Below are 26,003 nucleotides of genomic sequence, written 5' to 3'. Positions count from 1 at the left end.
GACAAGTTTGAAGTCCTGGATCATTGCTGCTATTGACAAGCTCAAACTTTAGCCTCGTGCAATAAGTTCACTCTATAAAATATGGCATTTTTAGCCATATTAACTTTTAGGGTTTAGTTCTCCTTCAATAGAACTGGATGGAGGCACCAACGGTACAGGGAGTACGGATAAAAGGTGGTACGTGAAATAATTTCTGACAATCAATGTAGGGAAGCGGATACTCCTTTAATATGAGACAATATATAGAAACAACAACATTTCATCACTACAAATACACACATATATGTGGATAGTATACACACATGTAATATTACAGTACAATACTTACCATCCCACCCACATAATCCCCCCCCCAACAACTGAAATACACTCGGGGCAAAGTACAAGGGACTGACCAGGGAAGGGAAACCCCTTTTTTTGATGTTGTCGGTTAGAAACCAGGGCCTGATTTACTAAGCAACACTAATTCCTTCATGTAAAAGAGTTGCATCACTTACTGTAAAAACCGACAGTTTATCTTGACAATAATGTTTAGTAGTGAAAGCCAATCAGCATCTTCTGGCTTAGACCAATGACAGGAAGGAGAGCTTGATGTATAAAAAGTGTAGGGCTTGAGGATCGGAAGATCCTGTAGGAAAGGGGCGGGAAGAGTGGGCTAGAAGGATACGGAATAAATAGAGTCACACTCGCAGGATCTCCAGGCAGTTGTTATAACAAATGGCAATCCAGTCAGGCTGGGTGCTAGCCCACTGCACATTGTTGATTTCTCCCTCGGCTGTGTAGGCCAATATGGGATCCTCAATGGCTCTTGGCATCTGCTGAATATCCCAGATTAGGGCCTGATGATCATCCGCTGCAAAGGGAATAAGGAATATTTCTGTTAGTCAGGAGGCTACTGGCCACAGGCTTGCTCTGTGTGAGACAAGTCAGAAGCCACATAAAAGGACACCTGGGACCAGTAGCCGAAGCACTTTTTCATTCCAGGGCCGGATTTATTCTTTGTTCCACATGAAGCCATTTCTGTTGTGGTTGATCTCTGTTCCTATATCTGTCAGGTGACCCATGGCCTTATTGTATGCGCATTAAATAAATGAACTGGCATCATGTATTTCCTCTCCGATAAATCTTCAGATGCACCGAATCCACTATTTTGGGTTCGGCCAAACCCCCTGAATCCTTCGCAAAAGATTAGACTGAATACCGAACCGAATCCTAATTTGCATATACAAATTAGGGGTGCGAAGGGGAAGAAATTTTTTACTTTTTGTTTAAGTCTTGTGACAAAAAGTCACTAGATTTCCCTCCCCAAATTTGCATATGCAAATTGGGATTCGGTTCGGCCGGGCAGAAGGATTCGGCCGAATCTGTATCCTGCTGAAAAAGGCCGAATCCTGGATTCAGCACATCCCTAGTACAGAGACTGGTAATAATATAGTGAATAATGTACCCCCTCTTGTAAAATATAAGGATATTATAAGTTACCGAGGAGTTTCATGACCATATAAAAACACGAGGCCGAAGGCCGAGTGTTTTTATACAGGTCATGGAACTCCGAGGTAACTTCTAATATCCTCATATTTTACAACTGGGGGTACTTTATTTATTATAATACACAAATTTTAGTGAGTCATGTGACAGAAATTACATCACTACTCACCGTTTATAACTGATGACATCACTACTCACCGTTTATAAGGATATAATTTACAGGATATTCATGGCTTTTGTGTATTATAACCATATAATACACAAAAGCCATGAATATCTTGTAAATTATATCCTTATAAACGGTGAGTTCTGATGTCATTTCTGTCACATGACTCACTGAAATTTGTGTATTATACTAAATAAAGTACCCCCAGTTGCAAAATATAAGGATATTAGAAGTTACCTCAGAGTTCCATGACTTGTATAAAAACACTCAGCCTTCGGCCTCGTACTTTTATATGGTCATGAAACTCCTCGGTAACTTATAATATCCTCATATTTTACAATAGGGGTACTTTATTCACTATATATTGTCCCTTCTAAAGCTCTGCCCCCTATGCACATGGGCTTGCACAATTCCAGGCCTGTGTGTGCACTGCAAGGTGCTATAAGGTATATTACACAACCGAAACGACACTTGGGTATTGCAGTAAAGCCCAAGATGAGATGCTCACCTGCAGTGCAGATGTGGCAGGATGAATGTGGCGCCCATGCAATGCCGTTGACACAAGCACGGTGGTTGTTAAGTCTGGCTACTGGGGTACAGGGCACCCGGACATCCAAGATTACCACCTGAAAAAAAGGACAAAAATATATGTGTTATAGAATATGTACAGACAATACCCCAAACTACACAGCCCCTCCTCCCATAATGTAATACAATGACACACACCAGACTGCATGAGCAACAGTCCTGTATGCACTGCCAGCACAATAACTATAGCAGGCAGTTTATTTGTTAACCTGTGTTAAAGGAGAACTAAAGAAGTATACAGCATATAGCATCAGCTTATATTACAGCCAGGGAAGCTCATTTTCTGCTGGATAATTAGTGACGAGCCCTAAGCTTAGCTCCTCAACAGCCAATCAGAGCCCACTGAGCATGTGAGTGTCACAGACACTTTCCAAGATGGTGACCCCCTGTGACAAGTTTGAAGGCCTGGATCATTGCGGCTATTGACAAGCTCAAACTTTAGCCTCGTGCAATAAGTTTAGTATATAAAATGTGCCATGTTTAACCATATTCATTTTTAGGGTTTAGTTCTCCTTTAATGGAATCATCAAGCACATCCTGCAGCATATAAGAGTGCCCCCTCCTCACCTCCATTCCATCCATGGCCATGGTTGCTAAATAGTTGGGGTCCTGCTTGTTCCAACACAGTCGGAGTAATGGATGATGCTGGGGGTCTTCATAGATGATTGTGCTGTGCTCCAGGTGGCGCAAGTCAAACATTCGCACAGAGCCGTCTGCCCCTACTGAGGCAAACATGTCTCTACCCCCTCCTGCACGGCTGAATGCAATGTCATAGACCTGTCACACACAGGGGAAAGATATTTGTATTAAGAGGCACTTCAAAAGTAGCCCAAAAATAGCACAATATGTGCATTGAAAAATAAAAGTCTTAAAAATAAATGAATATTTCACTGTTTCGTAAAATTGTTTCATGAAGCAAAATGGGACAGATTTGCCATTCACCAGGGGCGTAACTACGAGGCCCAGGAGGTATAGGGGCCCCATGAGACCCTAATATTATACATACGATTTCAATAAATATTGGTAAAACAGCTCAACCTATAGACATTTTGGTGCCCGAAAATTGTCTGAAATTGAGGAAAGTCACCAGAAAATGAGAGAATGCTCACGAGGGACGGGAGACTGGTGTAACAGAGCCCAAAATCTGGTACACAAGTCAGTCCCATTGAATGCTGGGTATTGTAGTCTTCTCCACCCCTCCTCCACCCAGCCTACCTGGGTCTTTTCTTCAGTCTTTTTCGGAAGTTTCGTCACATGCACAGTTGGAGTAATTTTCCGGTACCGAACCACTGGAAATGTGCCAAAAATCACTAAAATTTCCGAAAAATTATCGTGACTTTCGGCTCATGCGCAGTGGTTCGGGAAAATGCCATCTACACACGAAGATTACTGGAGAAGAAGAAGATGGCTGCTGTGAACTGCGAGGCCAGAATCTGCACGGAGGGGTGAGTAAATAATATGGGGCATTTGCCCGGGGGGCAGGTAGGCTGGGGGGTCTACCAAGGGTAGGGAGAGGGTTTTTTTAAACTACGGGTTGAATTCTCCTTTAAAAGTGATCCACCCCTTTAAATGTCTCTATAGCGATGCCTTCAGTGGAAGGAATGGAAAAAAAAGTCCCAGCACTAACTAATGTGAGATTTCAGTTTTACAGGAACAGGAGAGCTGCAGAGATGGTCCATGATACATCCCATAAATACCTTCCCGTAATCATGTTCCCACCAATTACACCAAGGCTCCTCACCTCTTTGTCGTGGGCAATAAGTTGTGTTTTCACATGTCCCGACACCAGATTGACCCTTCCAAGGACCTGTCCAGTCTCCAGACCCCAGATTGTGCATGTCGTGTCAATACTTGACGTACCTGAAGTTCAAAGGAAATCGCGTTATTGTCCAGTCCTATACACACACTCAGTCTCTCCATCTAGCTAAACAGATTGTGATTACAAAGCAGGCCTTGTGAATATTCCTTACCCAGCAGATTGGGGTCTACTTCATTCCAATCAAATGAGGTGAGGGGGGCACAGAAATCAGAGTTCTTGTTGTTGTTTAGTAAACACTCTAGACGGGTCTCTGTCTCCCCGACCTGTAAGAAGGAACAAACAGAATCACTTAAAGGAAAACTAAACCCTAAAAATGAATATGGCTAAAACTGCTATGTTTTATATAGTGAACTTATTGCAGGAGGCTAAAGTTTGAGCTTGTCAATAGCAGCAATGATCCAGGACTTCAAACTTGTCACAGGGGGTCACCATCTTGGAAAGTGTCTGTGACACTCACATGCTCAGTGGGCTCTGATTGGCTGTTGAGAAGCTAAGCTTAGGGGTCGTCATTAATTATCCAGCAGAAAATGAGCTTCCCCTGTAATATAAGCTGATGCTACAGGTTTGCTGATTATTAAATTCTGATGCTAATTGCACTGGTTTCTGTGCTGCCATGTAGTAATTATCTGTATTAATTACTAATCAGCCTTATATTGTGACATTTCTATTCTATGTGTACTGTATATTGTGAGTGGGTCCCTAAGCTCAGTAAGTGACAGCAGCACAGAGCATGTGCAGTGAATCAGCAGAAAAGAAGATGGGGAGCTACTGGGGCATCTTTGCAGACACAGATCTTTACTGCTAAAGGGCTGTGGTTGCCTTGGGCTGGTACAGAAGCACAGAACACCATGTACAACATTTCTACCTACTTCTTTAGTTAGGCTTTAGTTCTCCTTTAACAATGCACTGATCTAAAATGCCAATTCTCCATTGGGGTCTGTGATGAGTCGCAGCAGTGACACTTACCCTCCAGATGCGCAGGTAGTCCCCACTAGTGGCTAACAGATCCGGATAAACTCCTTTGGTGTCAGGGATCCACATAAGCTTGGTTGTAGGATACGGGTGATCAAATGTATTTCGGCAAATGAATTCAGAGCTCTCTTCATCCAGTCCTACCAGCTGGACCTACAAAAAAAAATAAAAAAAAATCAGTTCCAGAGCAATAGGTTGTTTAAAGGAGAAGGAAAGTTGTTTACCACTTGCCAAATGTTAGGCACCCCAAGTGATTGTATTGACTTACCTGAAACCCCAGGCCGCTGCTCCTATCAGCAGAAAACTGCACCGGTTATACCAGTGAGCACCACAGAGTGATCCTCTTCCGGCTTCTTCTTTCTTCTTGCGGCTGTGCATGCGCATTAGAGTGAAAAGCTGAACTTTAACTAAAAAGCCGCTATTTTATTCTACTACACATGCGTCTGCCCTGGGAAATTTGAAGAAAGAAGAAGACGGAAGAGGATTGCTCTGTGGTGCTCACTGGTATAACCTCGGGTCGGTGCAGTTTACTGCTGATAGGAGCAAAAGACCGGGGTTTCAGGTAAGTAAATACAATCACTTGGGGGTGACTAATATTTGGCAAGTGGTAAACGACTTTTCTTCTCCTTTAAAGGGGAAGTATAAAATAGAAAAAGGCTAGAAATGCTGTATTTTGTATACTAAACATAAACATGAACTTACTGCACCACAAGCCTAATCAAACAAATGATTTCTGCTTTCAAAGTTGGCCACAGGGGGTCACCATCTTGTAACTTTGTTATACATCTTTGCAAGACCAAGACTGTGCACATGCTCAGTGTGGTCTGGGCTGCTTAGGGATCGTCATAAATGATCAAAACAGCACAAGTCAAATAATATCTGCCAGAAGCCGATACAGCAAGATTGATTAATAATCAGAATATACAGACTGCACTGGGTCCTGTGTTGTCATGTAATCTAATGTGGATTTTATAGTTTTTGTATTGTTTAATATAAACTTTCTCCAACTCTGCAGAACCAGTGGCTGCAGCAAAATAATCCTCCAAATAGAATCCCAGTTTATCTGTTTAAATCTGGCTCCATGATCTTTGTCCCTGCAGCTGGAGTTGGAAACAGTAAAGGGGATGTAAAGGCAAAAATAAAATCCAATACAAATCTCTACACAGTCGCCGACTGCTCTACAGGGAAACAAACAAAGCTGCTTGAGTTCTGCATGGCTGGGAAGTAAGGCGGGGGCTCCCCCTGCTGTACATAAGTATGATTGTTTCCCTGCAGAGCAGTTAGGGACCGTCTGACAATTCCTATCCACAGCAGTAAATGAAGGGAGAATTTCACTGCATACAGTCAGGTTTCTTATAAAAACAGTACACATTTTTTAATTAAAGTATATTGGAGATAGGTTTCTTTTTCATTAAAGTAAAAATGGGATTTTATTTTTGTTTTGCCTTTACATGCCCTTTAATACAGACAATGATACAAACGATACAAAATAAAACTAAGATCCACTTCCAGTCATTACATGTACACAGCAACGATTTCTCCCAGCTTGGGAAGACAGCAGTGTGAGACCCCTGGGTATAAAGCAAACAAGTCTGTAGGAGAGATAAATCACTGCCTATATAAATGGATATAAACGGACACTGTGTAAGGGTTTTACTTCCCCTTTAATCACAGAGGATACTGAGATCTGTCCCAACACACAGACAGACACAAATCACGTTCCAGTTCCAATATTTGCAGGTAGAAGTAACAGTAGTGACTGTGCATGCTGGGAAATGTAGTCAAACCCCACACACGCAGCTGAAAGGGCAAATGCTCCTCCCCAGACACAGGGCTCATATTCCCAGTCACCTTATTGTTATATTCCTCCACAAAGCTCCCCAGCGCCAAGCGGAACCTCTTGTCCGGCCTCACGCTCCAGTTCATCGCGTAGACGGTCCATGGCGCCTCGTACTTGTAAATCTCCTTCCGTTTCCCGTGCAGGGACATGGTTTAGGCTGCTTTACAGACACCGTTACCGGGAGACAATCGTCTACGAGCTCTCCTCCGCTTGTTGGTAACAAAACACTAGCCAATAGGAACGTCCAGACGAATACAATGACTCTCTCTGTACAGCGCAGCTGATTGGCCGTTTCCAAGACGCTTTGATTGGTTATTGCCGCAAACGGCATTCCCCGAAAGCTGATTGGGTTATGCTGCTTTATTTCCTGTTTGACAGGTTTCCTGTGTGCTTTGATTGGTTTATGCGAGCGGACATCCTCTAGCACAGAGAGGCTTGGAACGCAAACAAAAGCATTTCCGTTTACAAGCCATTGACTCCCTATGGAAATTGTTTCTGTAGTTCCCTCCTGTCTTTACATTCCAGGGACTGTCATTGGTTTTGACGTTTTTATCTCCTGTACATGGATTCTAACAAAATCCCTGGTTTTTGGGCGTTGTCCCTAGTTACCATCAAGAGTTATTAAAGTGAGAGGGGACAGGGGAGTAAAAGAACAGCATGTGAAAAGGAGGAACATGATTAATTGGGATATATATATATATATATATATATATATACAATAAGGGTGGGAACAGGCTCACAGGTCTAACCTATAAACATGTGTGGCCCTGTGAATAGGGTTGCCACATTTTCTGGAAAAAAAATACCGGCCTTCCTATGTATTTATCTTTTTTTTTCCCTATTAATAATATTGGGATCAGCCATCATTTTTACTGGCCAGGTGGCAACCCTACCTGCGAGTAGGGTTGCCATCTGGCTGGTATTTTACTGGCCTGGCCAGTAAAAACGATGGCTGATACCAATGTTATTAAGAGGGAAAAAAGATAAATATATAGGAAGGCCGGTATTTTTTTCCAGAAAATGTGGCAACCCTAGCTGTGAGTAGGGTTACCACCCAGCTGGTATTTAACCAAAATTCTGTGAGGGGAGGAACTGCCATTTTCTAGCAGCTTCGCTGCTCCCTACTACCTCACAGCTCGTCATTCCCAGCTTAAGCCCCTCATCCAGTAATTATTCATCAGTCTCTTACTCTTCATCCTTCCCAAAGACTTTCTCAGACGTCTGGTGATGTCATCGCCCCTCACCGCCATCATCCCACCCCTTACGTCATCACCAGCCTCCTGGTATGTCACCTCCCCCACTGGCCAGTAAGAATATTTTAAAAAGGTGGCAACTGTAACTCCAGTGTCTTCACTGTTCTCTCATTTCTGCCTGGGCGCCTACACCTACAGGAAAGGTGATAGGAAGGCAGAAAATGGAGTGAGGCCCATTTCTAAGTAAAGCAGTAGCTCAAGTCTTGTGCCTGTGTGGGCACTTATTTATAGGCCTATAAGTGCCCACACAGGCACGAAACGCATTAGGCCTATGCATGTCCTAATAAAGCCTTTTTAACTTATCAAGACTTGAGCTACTGCTTTACTTGGAAATGGGCCTCACTCCATTTGGATTTTTTGCATATTGGAAAAATTGTTTGGCAACCTTTGGACTGGGGGCTGCCTTGGTGAGAAACCGTTTCATTAGCTTTATTGTTCATTTACTTTTTCAGTTTCCTCAACTATAGACCATTTATTTATTGATTTTGTTTTTTGGATAGAGCCATACACCAGTATTTGTGTGTTCAGTTGTGATAGGAAGGCAGCCCTATCTCAATAGACAGGGTTGTTCTGGAGTGACAGAGTACCAGAGCTCTCTTAGTGGGTCCCAGTCTGAGAAAATTCCGTTCCTATTTCTGCTATAATATATTATTGTGTGAGAGGCCATGGATATTAGATTATCAAATGGGCTCTAGGAGACATTCATAGAAAAAATTAGTTTTGGGGTATATGCTATCTTAACAGCAAGAACTGTGCATGGGTCCACTGTCACGTGTTACTTATAAATTAGAAACCTGCACAGTTTCTTACTAAAAACATTTATTTGTGCATTTCATCCACAGTGTAAATTAATATTAATGCATCCAAACAAAGCTTTTAGCATAACACACCACAATGCAGTGTCTCTCCTTTAGTCTGCCTACCTCATGTTGGCCACTCCCTCCTGACGCATTTCACGCTATTGGGTGCTTCAGCATGGTGACAGCAATCAGTTTGATTGCTCCCAGGTTACTTTGTTTGCATGGGTTTCTTCTGTATAAGTTCATTGACTCCTTATAAATGTTAATAGAATATGTGTGATTGACACAGGGACCTCAGACTATAAAATCCAACAGAACTAAGATGTTTGCAGCAAAATCTGAAGTATCCATGCTACAGCACACTGACCCACAATCCTATAACATTTTCTTGTCTTTTCTTTGTATCTTGCTCTTCTGCTTAATTTCTCTTTCTGGTCCTTTTTCCCCTCCTATCAGTCTGTGCTTGACTACTTGCTGGTCAGACTGGTGGGTAAATGACCAGCAGGTGGCAGTGTTGTATCAAAATTCATTCATATTAACAGTACATGTATCCCTTAATATCTTGGAATAAAAAGAAAATAAATAATGAATCTAAATTTAAAAAAAGTGCTTAGAATAGCCCCCTCATCAGTTTTACATTCACTTATTTTAAAGGTTTACTTATTCTTTAAATACTGCTGCCCAATGGTGAGCTCAGTATCATGCACAGCCATGTTGACAGAAAACCAGACTTCTATTTGGCAAAAATGCATGTTAATTAAAGTTTTTTTTCCATTTCTAAAAACTCCAAAATAAAAGGTTTTTTTTCACAGTTTTTTTTTTCTAAAATGTTGGGTTTTCTGCGAGTATATGAAACCATATGAACAAATAGCAACAGCTGCAATCTGAAGTTGCTACAGTCATAAAATATGCCAGAGATCACAAAAGCAGTGCATTCTGCTAATTAGCACTCGTCAGAGTCACTATTATCCCAACACTTGGGGCAGTTTTCATTCCGATGTGCCGCTGAGTCAGAAATAACTTTGTTTTTGTTTGTGCTTTAAATCCAGACCCTGCAAACTTTATTCCAGTAGTGACCCAGGGTAGCAGGAGCCAATATCATTACTGTACATATTGTATCTGATGCCTGGTGAAGGGGAAGGCTAGGAAGCAGCAAGGTAAGTGGTTATACCTTTCTAGCAATAGGATGAGCCTGTTTGATGGTATCTGGGCAGTCCATGTAATTATGAGCCTGATGTGAGGCAAGTACCAACCTCTTTGGGTCTAAATTACAAAACTGCCAGATTGCATGTTCTGTCCCAATTGGTGCCCCATCAGTGCATATCCTAAAAGGTGAAGGTTTTCATCCAGGTCATGATGTACATACGACTAAGCATATTGGCACCTGGATATTTCATTAGGAACTGCCATATTGTTCAGTCCATACCTTCAGGGTACAAACAGCTACTTGGCTTTAAACTTATGTGGACAGACATTGGGCCTTTGGATGAAGACTCAGATGAGCCTGGAAATCTGGCAGCAAACCCAATTCCACTGATCGTGCCTTCAAGACCAAACTAGAGTTTCTAGTTTTGCATTAGACAAGAACCTACCGTTATACCAGCCTCTCTACATACAGCGACAATACCTCTCTTTATACAGATGCCTATCAAGCCTTCCAAAATTCTCACCTCATTTGCCTAAAACCTTTTTGCACAAAAGAAACGGAAGTATCTAGACTAGATCCTCCGTTACTGCATTTGATAGTGGCTGATTTCTGGCTACAGGCATGGGATCTGTTTTCCATAAAACTCAGAATTAAGGGAAGGCCATATCCCATAAAATCCATTTTGATCAAATAATTCCCATTTTTTTCAAATTATTTACCTTTTTCTCTGTAGGAATAAAACCATAGCTTGTACTTAATCCCAAATAAGATATAATTATTCCTTATTGGAGGCAAAGACCCTGTTGGGTTTAATTAATGTTAAATTGTTTATTTTTTTATTAGACGTTCCATAATTTGGATCACCATATCTGGAAAACCCTATGTCCCATACTTGTAGTTATCAGCCTTGCAGGGTGTTGATTTTCCTAGGGGGATTCTGCAGATGAAACCAGTGGAGATGGATTTCTGCGAGTTTGCTGGAAGCCCCTCACTCTTAGCAGTCTGGTCACTTTTGCCCTGCTGTTACTGTTTTTTGACTGACAGTAGGCGGGTCGGATCACAAAAATAACCCACTGTAAGTGGGTACAGAAACCTACTGTAAGTGTAGGGGGCTGATCTATGCTAGGCTTGTGGGATGCTTTTCCTTACCTTCCCAGCAGATACCAACAAACAGCCTGTAAGGAGGCAAAATGTGAATTGTTACATAGTTAATGAATAATTAGTTTGTGCTTCCTAAGTTGCACTGTGAGAGTTGTTGGTACTGAAAAGTAATAAAAGAAAACAGGAAAAGGAAACAGCGTGGCCATTCTGGAAGTGATAAAGGAAGGGACAGCGGTCTTTGTTAGGGAGAGGTGAGGAGAAAAGGTTGTGCCGCTGTCTACCTGTTATGAAGGAGTCACAGCAATAAACTTCAACTGTTTAAGAGAAAGTCTTCCATACCTCATGTATTAAGGTTACAAGCCTATACAGGGAGACATCTGCCCAGAGAACCATCATGCAAAGGAAATTAACCCCTGTGGTGTCAAAAAGCCTCTTTGTCTCTAAAATGGATCAAAAACATTTTCCGTGTTTTCAGTGGTATAAAACCCACTTAAAGGTATCATCTGGGGGTGATCAGAAATTGCTGCTCTGCTATTAAACTGAAACAGCATTAGCGGTACCATGAGTTGCGATCTTGTTCCCTTTCATAGCAGACACGTACCGAATCCACGTGTTGCACAATGAATAAGAATTTACATACAACTGTGCAGCTTGCATCCAAATGAACTGCTCATTAGCCACTCCAATCTGGAGTCAATAGGTGTTTTGTTTTAATGGGGTGAGGCAGCAGCCCTATCCATGACAGTCAGGGATACAAATCTGATGGTGGCTCTTGTGAAGGCAAAAGAATATATGGCTTTATCTTTCCTTTTTCCAAACATGCAGTTACACGTATCTTAGATTTCCAAGTAACAAAGAAATATCATATACATTATATATATACATATATATATATATATATACACATACATATATATATATATATATATATATATATATATATATATATATATATATATATATATATATATATATATATATATATATATAATCTATAAATGTGAAATTATGTCATATAACATTATTTTTATAAGAGTGTCCCTGTATGGTGAAATACACACCATGGAATGACTTTTTCTGCATCTCCGTACTGGCTCCGTACAGTAGCTCTATAGTAGTTATGGCATTGGTCAGGAGCCGAGACCATTTACACAAGTCTAGTGCCTTTTAGAATGTAGGTATCTAACATATTATTTAGGAGGTGGGGGATGTATTGTCCTGTGTCCCGTCGTTCTTCATCACCCAACAGACATGACATTTATTTTATGCATAGAATGTTGGTTGTTGGGAAGGTGGGGGGTAATTTCATGACAAGATTTATCTTCTCCTTTCCCCCCATTTCCCCAGAACAAGGGAAAAGCTTTCCTTCAATAACCAGCACAAAATGGCCCTAACTTCCTGGAAGTCCTGGGTCTGAATGGTGTCTTTGAAATTCCTTATCTGGAGAAGAGGGGCATTCCAAGTTCTCAGGTAGAGAAGGAAATCGGAAGCCTCCATGCATTGATTGTGAAGTGTTTCCCGGAGGTTGACCAATATGGGCTGGGGCATGTCCATTCCCAGGAGTGAAACATGAGGTTTCTTGGGAACCAGTGTGAATATTTAAAGTGTTGGGTTTAATATTCAAAGGCTCCACGTCATTGTAGTCCGTCAGACAAGGACTCTGGCAGAGACAGAAAAAGAGAAGCTAAATTGCAAAACCGGTTACACTTGTACAAAATGAGTCAATCTGTTCTTCCTAGGATGTTCCTAAAACCTACTTTTAAGGTTTATTTCAACAGCCTTCTAAGCTAGGACTGCAGCCTATAGGGCAGAAATACCCCAAAAGGTAAATCAGGATCTACCATTAGATTTAGAACTAGTGATCAGTAGATCATTGCCTAGCAACAGCTTAATTAGACTATACTCCCCTAGCTTTTGATGAGATGACATCAATAAAAATATGTGGCTCATTAATAATGTCCGAGCACCCCGTCATAGTGTAATGCTTACTCATAGTGGGAATAATAAAGAGGCACAGTGTGGTTATGATGATCACTTACCTTAAGAGAAAATACAGGGGACTCTGGGGGCATTGAAGGACTGCTCTTTACTGGTTCAAGGCTATAGGATGTTGTCTGATAGAGTCCCAGGTTCTGGGAGCCGGAGGAGACTGGGCTGTATGCAGGAGGTATCTGGGAAAGTTGTCTTTGAAGCAGCTGCAGAATAATGCTAAAATCGGAGGACATCCTAGTCTCCAACCTGCAAAGGAGCAAGCAGGATTCAGTGCCAGGGCTATAGGAGGTGATAAAGAAGCTTATCTGATAGACTATGGCAACTTTCCCCAATATGCCCACCAACAATGGGAATAGGAGTCATCGGAGTGAGGACTGTATCAACTAGCCAATGTGGTCCCTGGTCCTTTGGGAAGATCAAACTGGCGAGAAATCAATTTGGTAGGCCCAGAGAGTGACCCGACTTCTGAATTGGCCTAATGGACCTGAATCAGCAGATTAAATATGACTGTGTATGGTCACCTGAGGCAAGCCTGAAACTGCAAGATGAGCCATTGACAGAAGTTGAAAAGATTTTGCCAACAATTAATTACCTCTCTAATTGTGCTTGGAGAAGCTCTAGACGAGATTCTAGCTCTCCTGGTCGGTCATCTGGGCTAAGTGGGGGTTCCAAAGAATTGTGTACCAGTGAAATGTGCTGGTGGGTCTCTGAGCATCCCGCTGAGTGTCTTTCACCCCAAAAACTAAACAAATTGGGAACTTCAATAGGGGCAGCTTCAAAGAGAGAATGCGGAAAAGTAGTGAAATATTTAAGAAAACACTTGTAAACAAAACAGCAGCACAAAGATGCAACCTGTGATGGAAACAGGCAAGAAACATGGGGAAGAGGAAGGATTTACAGGTGATGCAGTCACAAGAAGGAAGAGTAGGGTGATTGATGAAAGCTAATAGAGAGAAGATGGGCTAGAAACTATAACATCAAGTTTTTAAAAGGAATGGCTTAGGCAGAGGGTTGGCCGGTATGTGGACTCCCATTAAAGGACAATGCAAAATCAAGCCCACACCACCTGAAAAATTACCTGAATATGTCTCCACTCCATTCAAAACTTTCCTGCCCGCTTCCCTGCTACTAATATTGGCTGTGACTAAATTCACTACAGCAGGAATAAACTCTTGCTTCTCTGCAGCGGGCTGTATGTCCCCTCGTGCCGAATTGAGGGGCTTGGTCTCGTCATCACTGGTCTGAGAGCAGGGCGTAGTGCTACTGCCCATTTCATCCCACTGCTCCCGACTCATTGGCCTCTGCAGGTTGGTGAGTTCTGAGTACGTATGGTACTGTTCTGCGTCTGAATTCAACTCATCCACCCCTTCTGGAGGAAGAAAAACAAAAATATTGCCTTGTGTTCAATTTAAGTATTGAATGGGGAAACAACCTGCTAAAGTGAGTGTGAATAAGAGAGTATGAGGTTGTAATTGTATAAGATAACTGCTTGTTTCTCACCATGCTTCTTCTGGCGCCGCCCTGGCTGCTTGCATCTGCGATTGCGGCGGAATGTACAGTTATACTCTTCGCTTCCAGGGGATCGGGGAATGCTGTCTGCCTAAAGAATGATGGTAGAGATAAACAGTTACTGCAATGCATGTACCTAACTGGTCCCTTCCTATGACTACAGTAGTAGTGAGATGTTCTTCCGAAACGCCTAGGCTCAACTACTAACTACATTACTTCTAACACCGAGGTAGAAGGAGGTAGTGAAGAGGAGAAGATCTCCCAATATAATATAATTCACCTTATAATATATATTGGTCATTTAACTTCCATCCTGCAGCTGCGGGAAGACAATTACACTTATCTCATCTCTCCTGTTTGGCTTCTTAAGAGTAATGTCAGTTTTGCCCTCAATTCCTCTACTTTAGTACCCTGCACAAGTCTATACTTTCTGTACCACCTGATCTCCCCCAACCTCCTCACATCTCTGAGGTTGAAAGTGATCTCCAGGTTACTCCAGAAGCTGTCGGTGAAAGTTGGGTACATATCCAGGACCTCCAGAAGGTCTTCCCTTTGGATCTTGTGAAGGTCACAATATGTCAAGGCTCTGACATCTGCACTGGATTTTCCGGGACGGGCATACAGGTTAATTGGCTCACCAAAGATGTCATTCTTTCCTAAAACCGAAAAAGAGAATCTCAAGGTTTAGAGAGAATTTTCCCAAAACCTCTCCTTTGAAAATGTCTTTAGTAGACTTCCATCATTTTATGATTCTGACTGCACCGGTTTGGCCATTGGTGACTGCTCTTTGCGCATCTTCAGTTACTGGACTGGCAGAAATATAACCTATGGTATTGTACAAGGTGTATAACTCTAACTGGATGTATGATTTCACATTATTTTTGGAATTTTCCAAATGCTTAATCCTCCAAAGAATTTGGTGGAATACTAAACTGAATCAGAACCCTTTTTTGCACATCAAATTTTGAGAAAAAATACGTCTGAACTTATTCAGTTTGACAGGATGTTAAATGTTTGGCCAAATCCAACTCCTGTACAAAGTTCATTTGAACTTTCACTACTGTGTATCCCTTATTACATTACAGAAAACCTGTGTAGACCTTAAATTAGAGGCTTCAATACATTTTCGTGTTTCTAGGTCTTAGAACATTGTAGGTAGGTTTCAGTTTTGCCATGCACATAAACAAACTGGACTTTATTACCCAAAATTGCCACCACAATGTCTTCTCGGAGAATCTCTATGGAGCCACGGGAGATGAAATAGAGAGTGGTCAGCACATCTCCGTAGTGGACCAATGTGTCTCCAGGAGGGGCATGTGTAGTTCGGAATTTCATGGCCAGTGCTCGTAAGCATCCCTTTGTGGCACCATGGAAGGCTTTGCAATGCTGAAGCAATGTGCGGTTGAGATGCAAACAGATATCTGCTTGGAGGCACTCGGGGAATCCTTTCAGCACCTGGAGGAATAGGAAGGTATGAAGATATGTAATAGGTAAGAGAGAGCGAGATGGGGAAAGGAGAAATAAGCAGAGACCCAAACATAAGTAAGAAAGATAGAGAAAGAAAGAAGAGTACAAGTTCACCTGCTCCATTCTAACAAAGAAACCTAAATAGACATAGGAAAGAACAGGTGAGCTATTTAATAAAGAAGCCAATATTTAATGATTACATTACTTTCTAAGGTTGCTACAGTACAAATTAAAGCACATTGCCCCCCTATGTTCCAGTCTGACAGCTCTGTTGCAGAATCTTCATACTGAAAATCAGTATAAGAAATATGGCCCTTTCACTACAATGCCCAGCATTTATAGATGCATCTTGAGTCATCCCAAAGTGATATCTCAGTCCACTCCAGCTAGATATCTCAGGCTATCCCAAATGAATGGCTTGTGGTAACCATCTCAAGGTCCCAATCTAATCTGAGACTCAAATTTTTATGCAATGTGTTGAAAAACCACAATCGCTAAATCTTTAATCTTTAAATGAGAAGGGGGTTATTTATATCAGTTTGGGGGGGATTTGTTCCAAGCAAGGAAAATAATTCCTGTCACCAAGCATTTGGAACATCTGGCTTTTTACAATTCTGCACTTCTGAAACAAGGATTGCTGCAAGCAATACACGGGGCTGATCTCCTAAATTCTCCAACAAACTGGCCTAAAGGTTGAATGGCAGGAGAGCATAAAAAGGTCTACAAATGTTATGGCCACTCCTATCGCTCCGTTCATGCAAAATGTACCAATGACTGGAACAACATGGGGTGAAGTAGAGAGATGGAGTCATCTGCTGATGCATCATGTGCCAGCCAACATAGATGAAACCTCTAACCCTTTTCCATTTTTAATTGCAAAAAACATGGAATCTGGAAATTGAATGGTAATGCATTGACAGGTGAAGCTTTCGTAATAATGACAAAGTCCATTTCCATTGACCTAAATGTTATTGAGTATACAGAAAGCCATCAAGAAGTTTGAGCCACTGTTCATGCACGGAAGAGAAAAATGGATAGAAGATCAATTTTTAGGGAAAGAACCATCAGCTTAACGGACCTTCAGACTCAACTGCACCATCTTGCACCATCCATATCAACACAATGACAGGAGGCTCTGTTGTAGGAAACCTGAAAGAACCCACCAAACTTAAGAAGGTCCTACTGGAGTTCACCAAAACATACCTGCTAAATTTTTTCTGGGAGAATGTCACTTGGACAAAAACCTAAAAAAAAATACAACATCTCAACAGTCACGCACAGAGGAGACTCTCTGATATTTCGGGTTTGCTGCCCTTGGGGGTGGGTGTCTTTAGTTTGTGCATGGCACCATGAAATCAGGAGAATATGAAGGCATTTTAGGGTGCAATATTGGCGCCAATGGCAGAAAACTGGGTCTTCTAGCAGGGCAATTATTCTTTCTAAAGGGTGGGCTCCCAAATATGGAATCAGTGTGTCAATCATTTTGTCGGCCTTTTTTTCCAGGTCTGAAAGCTCTAAATGACAAATTTCTGTTATCTTAATACTGAAAAAATGAATCCTGGTTTTGAAATGCTAAAATTAAGATTCATTATCATTTTTAGAGACTGATGAGGGGTCGTTTTTTTAAACTCTGAATGCAAGTTTGAGAGTACCAAGAGGCACATAACCCATCTATTAGTGCTCATTTAAGAAATATGTCCAGGGTCTGCCTGCGCTCTGCACCTTGGGCCGGCTCTGTCAATTTTCAGCTTTTTCTAGCCTGAAGTGATCTTTAAGTTGGGCTTCTCCTAACAGAGCATTCATTATTCCCATTATTCCCTTTAAATCGAGTCGTTGGTGGCCTTTTTCCATTTAAGTCCTCCTTGAAAACCACTGCTGTATCAGCCCCCAGATCTCTGCTCCAGCCCCCCAAGGAGGGCCAGCTCCCCAACTTGCTTAAGAATTCTTGGATGGGTTGGTATAACCCCATTTTTTTGACAGGGGAAGACAGTTCATCTTAAAATTCTCATGTCTTCACCTTTTTTCATGCTTTGACCTGATGTATATTCAACATCAAAAAATTACATATAGATGTAGTCATGTTTAACCAAACGTGGTATCCCATGCTATCCCTGAAAGTTAGTGCTTGCTGAACTGAATTAGTAAATGACAGCGAGATGTCCCAAGATAACAAGATAATAACGGGGAGTCAATTAGCAATAACAGGCACCTGCAATGGGTGATATAAGGGCAACGTGCAAAAATTATTCTGCTTTTCTCTGTCATTTAGTCAATTATATTGACAATCAGCCTCACACTCTATGGTACTTCTGTCTGGTAGATTACGTTAAACAACCAATTCCTAATATTTAGTGTATTGAATCTTTATTCAGTGTTCCCCAAACCATTATCCAGATCTCTTCTGTATTATGTCATTGCTGTCCGGTGATCACGCTTAAAAGCCACTTTATTCTCTAAACTAATCTTGTTTTGTCTCTGTTTTGCTACTAATGCAGCAGCCAGAAGTCATCTAGTTATGAAAGCTCAGTCTAAATTTTGGGATGCAGCTGAGCTATAGGTGACTACCGGCAGAGCCATTTATAGGCAGCTGTTTGATGGTATTGATCATGTCTCTGGAGACATTCTCTTATTTCTCGTTACCTACATTAACATTTTTCTACTCGTATCTATCCCAGATCTGTTGGTTCATAATCCTGGTGTTGTTGTATGACATGTATTAGGCCAACTTTCTAATGTCAATAAGGATTTGTGTGGCATTTTGCCTTAGATCCCACTTTCATCTGAAGATATTGTCCACCCTTTATGAAAAGTCTTAGGTTATTTATTGAGCGAACAGCTGCAGGTATACACTGGATTTCATTAACATTCCCCTCACATGTGTGCCTACTGGAAATCTCTTACTTTCACTAAAATCAAACTGTACAAGGAAGTCTAAACTAAAAACTAAGCCTATATGTTTCAATAATAGTGTACCTAGTCACCGTGTAGGCTAACATCAGCATCTAATTATACTCCACAATCACTACCATCCTATTGTTATATAGGTCACCAGAGCAAAGTCGATCCAGTGAAGATAGTGACCTCTCCTGGGGCATCGTACCCATATACCAGTCTACCCCCCTGGAATCCTATGAAGAAGGGAGGAAAGTTTGTGCCCTTGCCTGGCAGATGATCTTGGCTTGGGATCTTGACGGAAGTTGCATTTTACCCTTTCAAAGGGAAGAAAAATCATGAGGTCTGTGCATGATCCCCAGGGAGAGAAGGAGAACACAACATCCAACTCCCAACACAATGCAGACACAATTCCTAAGGAAACTGCATGAATTCAATGAACACAGGAATCCTGTAAAGACAAGATCGCAGCACATGCACACAACTACTACTATTTCTAGTACTACTACTACTACTACTACTACTACTACTACTACTACTACTACTACTGCTGCTGCTGCTCACACAATTCCATCAAGTGATTCCTGCATGCACACACATAAATAAGACATGGGTACACAATCACACAACTCACATATACACAAATATAGTCTCATACACTCTCTTGAATATCACAGCAGGGTTAAATGATGACACAAAGACAAATGACAAAGGTCTGACTCTACTATTCATATGGAACAATTCATTCCCACTCTAATAGCCTGCCTATTTACTTCTAAAACATGCCTATAAACATAGTTTAGAGATACACACACATCTAGTTGTCTATATACATTTATATATACACACACAACACACTTTCCATTATCTTTAACTGGTACACGAGTTTCCTTCAGGCATAGTCCGTCCACACCTTGGATGGTTATGCAGTAAAACAGTTCTTATACACAGCATACAATGGCCACTATTCACTATGGGTCGAATATCGAGGGTTAATTAACCCTCGATATTCGACTAGGAATTAAAATCCTTCGACTTCGAATATCGAAGTCGAAGGATTTAGCTCAGATAGTTCGATCGAACGATCGAAGGATAATCCTTTGATCGAACGATTAAATCCTTCAAGGATTTTAATCCAACGATCGAAGGAATATCCTTCGATCAAAAAAAGTTAGCCAAGCCCATGGGGACCTTCCCCATAGGCTAACATTGACTTCGGTAGCTTTTAGATGGCGAACTAGGGGGTCGAAGTTTTTTTTAAAGAGACAGTACTTAGACTATCGAATGGTCGAATAGTCGAACGATTTTTACTTCGAATAGTTCGATTCAAAGTCATAGTCGTAGTCGAAGGTCGAAGTAGCCCATGCGATGGTCGAAGTAGCCCAAAAAAAACTTCAAAATTCGAAGTTTTTTACCTTCGAATCCTTCACTCGAAGTTAGTGAATCGGCCCCTGGGTGTTTCTTATAGATCTGATGCCCAATCAGAATGATTTTTAGACAGTGTTATCATTGTGACACAGGAATATGGTTTCTATTTACATGCAAGATTCCCCAGACATACCATAGACATGGAATGTTAGAAGAGGGCAATGGAGGTGCAATGTTTGTTTCAGGTCTAGAAAGCCACAGCAACTAACAATATAATGCTTTTATCATTTTACCTACTGGTTGCCATGGGTTTCTAGAAGCATAGCAACTGATATGGCAATGTTCTTATGAATGGATCTTATGCGGATCTTCAACTTAATGCAACTTCCATCACCTCCCAGCTCCACAAGCCAGATCTGCGAAGGGCACTAAAGATTCTAGACTATATTTTGCAAGCAAAGGTTCCCTTGAAAAGATTTAGAAAAAGACTGATAGATGATAGATAGATAGACACTAGATAGATAGATAGATAGATAGATAGATAGATAGATAGATAGATAGATAGATGACCCATATTGAACACATCAGATAATATGTTATAAAGAGATTCTTAGGGCAGGAGCTTGATAATAAAACATCTGAAACAATCCACTATACCAAGTTCTTCAGCTTTAAAATTAATACATGTACATGGTACAGTAATTATTCAAGCCCAGTTCTCTAATTCTGCCTTCTCTACTCTTCAAGCCTAGTCCATCATCAAATGGATCCTTCCAAAGATTGGTTATCTATTATCTAATTTTTAGGCAGTTTGTTTAGCTTCTTGTACAATTTAGACATATGCATAGGTGCCAAGTTTGAGAGTATAACAGCAGATTAAATGGGTACCATAGCTTGTGACCACGCACTGACCAATGACTACACAATTCACTGGAACTTAAAAAAAAAAAGCTGTATGATACAATTGTGGGTCACCAGTATTGGGCAAACGCATGCTTCATGGCTTTGTCTTTCAGTGCTACCTAAAGGATTCACAAGCCAGTAGGGCCAACATTGATTGACCTCACACTTGTCTAAACCTGTCAACATGCTCATGCTCTGATTGGCTATCAAATGGTTCTATAAAGCCGTTCCACAAACTGCTAAATAAAGGCACTTTAATAATGGCTGGAGTGCTGTCATTGGGATGAATGCTTGCCCTGTCCAACTGACGTTGAGTACTGACAACCCAAAATGAAGTTGCAAAAGGTCCTGAAACCCCTGTGAAACTGCCTAAGAATCAATAAAGTAATATGCAGTGTGGAGTAGTGTAGTAATACTAATGGCCCTCTAAAATATCATTCATGCCGCATTGTAAATCCTGGTTCTAAATGAGCCAGTTCAGAGGAAGCCAAATACAGATTTTCCTAGAATGGAGAGGCGCCTCCATGGCACGCGGTACATAAGTACCTGGATGTCACACACTGAGTGCCTCTCCCCAGGCGCCCTCTATTTTATTGATTCCTTTTGCTTTGCTATTATTGGGCTGTCCTAATTGAAATGGATTGGTCCACTGCCTCCAGAATGCAATTCCTTTCAAACCCGTTGGTTTGAGTTCAGGAAGTTGATCAATACCAGCCCTTGGGGCAGCCATGTGCCACTTACTTTTGGAGAGTGCGGTGACCCATAACATAGACATTCACCTTCTTTGCTGTACTGTACCCACTGCAATACATTCACATCTCCTGTGCCAGGAAATCTTCTCTGCACGTGAAAATGATTCTGCACCCCAAAGGGTACGATTGTAGTTGCATAAGCAACGCCTATACAATGTGGATCAGCTTCTTAAATGTGTTTGAGGCAAAGTTTAAAGTATAGCATGAAATGCAATTTTTGTGTTGCCTAATGTTGGACAAAAGTGTTACTACAGGACAAGAAGTAGTACAGCGAAGAATAATAGGGGTCATCAGGTTGGATCAGAGCTTGTAGTAAGCCTCATTCTACTGCTGGCCATACATGCTCTATTGCTCTGGAGCCATGGCCTCTGAACTTACTGCATTCATATCAATGCCATTGGTGTATGACCAGGCATGCTGAAAGTACTCTTCCAGTCGCTGCCGTAGTGGGTTGGGGATCTGGTGGAAACGTATGAACTCCTTCACCCGTAACATCTGAGTGTGGTAACGTGCCGTGCCCGAATAAAGACGCTGGATTATAGCCGAGACGTTCCCAAAGATGCTTGCGTACATGAGGGCTGAAAGATAGAAAAAATATACAGTATTATTTGTTTTATTTTTATTATTAGGTTTTATCATAGGTCCTATCAAATCATTTGAATTCTATATCATCACTCTTAGGACGTCATACTACATGCCTCCGAAATACTTACATCCAATCAGCATGACGCAGATAGAGAAGATCTTCTCTGAGTTGGTGTTGGGAGAGACGTTGCCAAATCCAACGCTGGTTAGACTGCTGAAGGTGAAATAAAGAGCAGTCACGTACTTGTCCTTGATGGTAGGCCCCGAGCTAAGGTCTGTATCATTGTAGCTCTTCCCAATTTGAGCGGCAAGATTGTCCAGCCAGCCAATTTTATGCTCAATGAGAGGGCGCTCTACATTTCCAATGGCGTACCAGATACACGCCAACCAATGGGCAATGAGTGCAAAAGTGCACATAAGAAGGAATAACACAGCTGCTCCATATTCGGAATACCGGTCAAGCTTCCGTGCCACACGCACCAATCGCAACAGTCGTGCTGTCTTTAGGAGGCCGATCAACGTGGTGGTCTAAATGTATGAAGAGAACATGCAGATAAGCAATGCTAAATCAAATGGAATGTCAGATTCAGTCTGTATAAGCTAAAAGTGAGATATGCCCTATATCTTTGATCTGATATATTCAATACTAACCAAGCATGGAATTTAATTTCTTTGGAAATGGTTTAAAACTAGCTGGAGTCAGGGCAGCAACACTGAACTGCTTTGGAGCAACTTCAAAACTTTAGCAGAGGTTCTTCATGTCAGCTTGGAACCAAGTGTTTGAGATGGTTCAGCAGCCAGTTTAGAGCATATCATTTTTAGCAGATAAACCCAAAGGTCAGGCAAGCCTTATCTATTGGGCAGCAAACTACAGACATAGTATCGGATACAATAGTCTTGTATGTTCTGCTTTGCATCCATGAAGGTCTCCTAAAGAGAACGATGCCATATGTCCTCCTTACACACTCTCTACTGTACACAAACCCAACTTATAAGATGATACAATATCCATAATGTGACTATATACTTAATATAGGACAACAGTAACATTTCTTCCCTTATTTAAAAGTCGTCCTAGATCAGGGGTCCCCAACCTTTTTACCCGTGAGCCACATTCAAATGTGAAAAGAGCTGGGGAGCAACACAAGCATGAAAAAGTCCCTTAGGGTGCCAAATAAGGGCTGTGTTGGCTATTTGATAGTCCTTATGTGGACTGGCAGCCTACAAGAGGCTCTACTTGGTACTATACTTAGTTTTGTATACAATTTAAACTTGCCTCCCAGCCTGGAATTCAAAAATAAGCACCTGCTTTGAGGACACTGAGAGCAACATCCAAGGGGTTGGAGAGCAACATGTTGCTCACGAGCTACTGGTTGGGGATCACCGTCCTAACCCTTCTCCAGCAAGGGTTAGCCTCATGAAGTCTAATTAAGACTGTAAGCATATATTTTAAAGTTCATAATCCTGAATATATTTAAATTGAGTCTCACCTACTGCTTAGATGCTCAAACAGCTCATCTATTAAGGTCTCTGTTTACACCTTGTGTACATTCTGTACAAAACTGTGTAATCTATAAGTACAAAGACCCTTGAAGTCATTAATACCTTAAATACAAAGTGATTCCAGAGTAGAACCTTGTGGTTAGTCCAACCAGACAAAAAAAGACTATTAACTGCTCCATGCACATTATCCTTTATCCATGTTTGGAAAATGTAAGCTCACCATATCAGATGCAATAACACTACCCAACCTTTTCCAAGTGCACTTGTTTGCCATTCTAATTCTAGTCATTGCGCCCTGTAAAGTCACTATGAAATGAAAGAGAATTATATAGTGTTAGTCTTCTTCATGAAGCAATCAGAAATAATGACTTCCTTGTATTCTGCTCATTTTCTGTGCTGCCTGTACTTTCATGCCCAAACAGAGGGGATTTGGGGGAATACAGAAATTGCATTGAAATGAAGAGTTGGGCTCTGTTGCTTACACTAGTCAGTATGGGGGAGTTCAAGCTGCAAGTGATCTGAAAATATGTATTAAATATTATATGTGAGGCTTGATCTAAATTCAGCTCTTGAAGTACCAACATCCTGATTCAAATTGACTGGTGTTAATGAAGCTGAGTCACGGAATGTAGCTAATTTTAATAGGACGTCGTGACATCACCTCTGCCATATATAGTATAGCCTGGATGTAAAGTTGTCTTCAAATAGTTGGAATAAACAGATGAGCAAATGTTTATTTGTTCATGCTGATGAAACAGTATATAGAGAATATTCATTATCATTCACAAGTAGAAACACAGTGGTCAATAACTTAAAGGAACGGTAACACACAAAAAATGAAAGAGTTTTAAAGAAATTACAAAATAATGTAGAGTTGTGTTGCACTGGTAAAAACGGTGTGTTTGCTTTAGAAACACTACTATAGTTTAGATAAACAAGCTACTGTGTAGCCATGGGGCAGCCATTCAAGCACAGGATACACAGTAGATAACAGATAAGTACTACTATAGTTTATATAAACAAGCTACTGTGTAGCCATGGGGCAGCCATTCAAGCACAGGATACACAGTAGATAACAGATAAGTACTACTATAGTTTATATAAACAAGCTGATGTGTAGCCAAGGGGGCAGCCATTCAAGCACAGGATACAGAGTAGATAACAGATAAGTACTACTATAGTTTATATAAACAAGCTGCTGTGTAGCCATGGAGGCAGCCATTCAAAGCTGAAAGAGGAGAAAAGGCATAGGATACACAGCAGATAACAGATAAGCTCTGTAGCATACAATAGGATTCCACAGAACTTATCTGATATCTACTGTGTATCCTGTGCTTGAATGGCTGCCCCCATGGCTACACAGCAGCTTGTTTATATAAACTATAGTAGTACTTATCTGTTATCTACTGTGTATCCTGTGCTTGAATGGCTGCCCCCATGGCTACACAGCAGCTTGTTTATATAAACTATAGTAGTACTAATCTGTTATCTACTGTGTATCCTGTGCTTGAATGGCTGCCCCCATGACTACTGTTCCATTAAGGCCAGGCCATTAGCAAATGAACTGCTGGTGACCTATTCGCTGGCACACCCCTTGAGACACAGCCTTCATTAGAGGGGATAGTTCGGGGGCAACTATGCAGAACAGCCGTTGAGTGATGGGTAAATAGTAGAAGTATAGTTACATGGAGACAGCATGGGATGATGGTGTCATCAGAGCAAAACAGCATTGCCCAACCTTCAGCCCTTCAGTTGTCATTGATATTGGCAGCTCCTAGGATTCACAGTAGGTTGATATTGTTGTAGTTTAACAAAAGCTAAATGGTCATTCCTATATATTATAATTAATGTTGCCTCA

At 41.3% G+C, this 26,003-nt stretch overlaps 2 protein-coding genes across 4 annotated transcripts in view; both read right to left on the bottom strand.

The window, feature by feature from the left end:
* Window positions 1-204: 204 nt before the first annotated feature.
* dcaf7.S (DDB1 and CUL4 associated factor 7 S homeolog) lies at window positions 205-7,067 on the bottom strand. The gene is given in 7 exon segments (NM_001087389.1): window positions 205-853; window positions 2,163-2,280; window positions 2,810-3,019; window positions 3,984-4,102; window positions 4,213-4,324; window positions 5,028-5,186; window positions 6,885-7,067. Coding segments are annotated over 7 exon segments (1,029 nt in total). The 5' UTR covers window positions 7,023-7,067; the 3' UTR covers window positions 205-680.
* Window positions 7,068-11,862: 4,795 nt separating this feature from the next.
* Window positions 11,863-26,003, bottom strand: part of LOC108702565 (potassium voltage-gated channel subfamily H member 6) — a 67,943-nt gene continuing 53,802 nt past the window's right edge. For all 3 annotated transcript variants that reach the window (XM_041578596.1, XM_018238118.2, XM_041578597.1), the window contains 9 exons: window positions 22,771-23,170; window positions 22,436-22,635; window positions 15,878-16,130; window positions 15,138-15,331; window positions 14,667-14,766; window positions 14,245-14,535; window positions 13,759-13,939; window positions 13,214-13,412; window positions 11,863-12,834 (listed from right to left, as the gene is read on the bottom strand). In XM_041578596.1, the coding sequence (XP_041434530.1) occupies window positions 12,565-12,834; window positions 13,214-13,412; window positions 13,759-13,939; window positions 14,245-14,535; window positions 14,667-14,766; window positions 15,138-15,331; window positions 15,878-16,130; window positions 22,436-22,635; window positions 22,771-23,170 (2,088 nt within the window). In that variant the 3' untranslated portion in view covers window positions 11,863-12,564. The remainder of the gene's footprint in view (window positions 12,835-13,213; window positions 13,413-13,758; window positions 13,940-14,244; window positions 14,536-14,666; window positions 14,767-15,137; window positions 15,332-15,877; window positions 16,131-22,435; window positions 22,636-22,770; window positions 23,171-26,003) is intronic.

The sequence above is a fragment of the Xenopus laevis genome, chromosome 9_10S (genome assembly GCF_017654675.1).
Source record: "Xenopus laevis strain J_2021 chromosome 9_10S, Xenopus_laevis_v10.1, whole genome shotgun sequence".
Classification (NCBI taxonomy): domain Eukaryota; kingdom Metazoa; phylum Chordata; class Amphibia; order Anura; family Pipidae; genus Xenopus; species Xenopus laevis.
The sequence above is the reverse complement of the archived record's forward strand: the minus strand, read 5'-3'. Positions and strand labels throughout refer to the sequence as shown.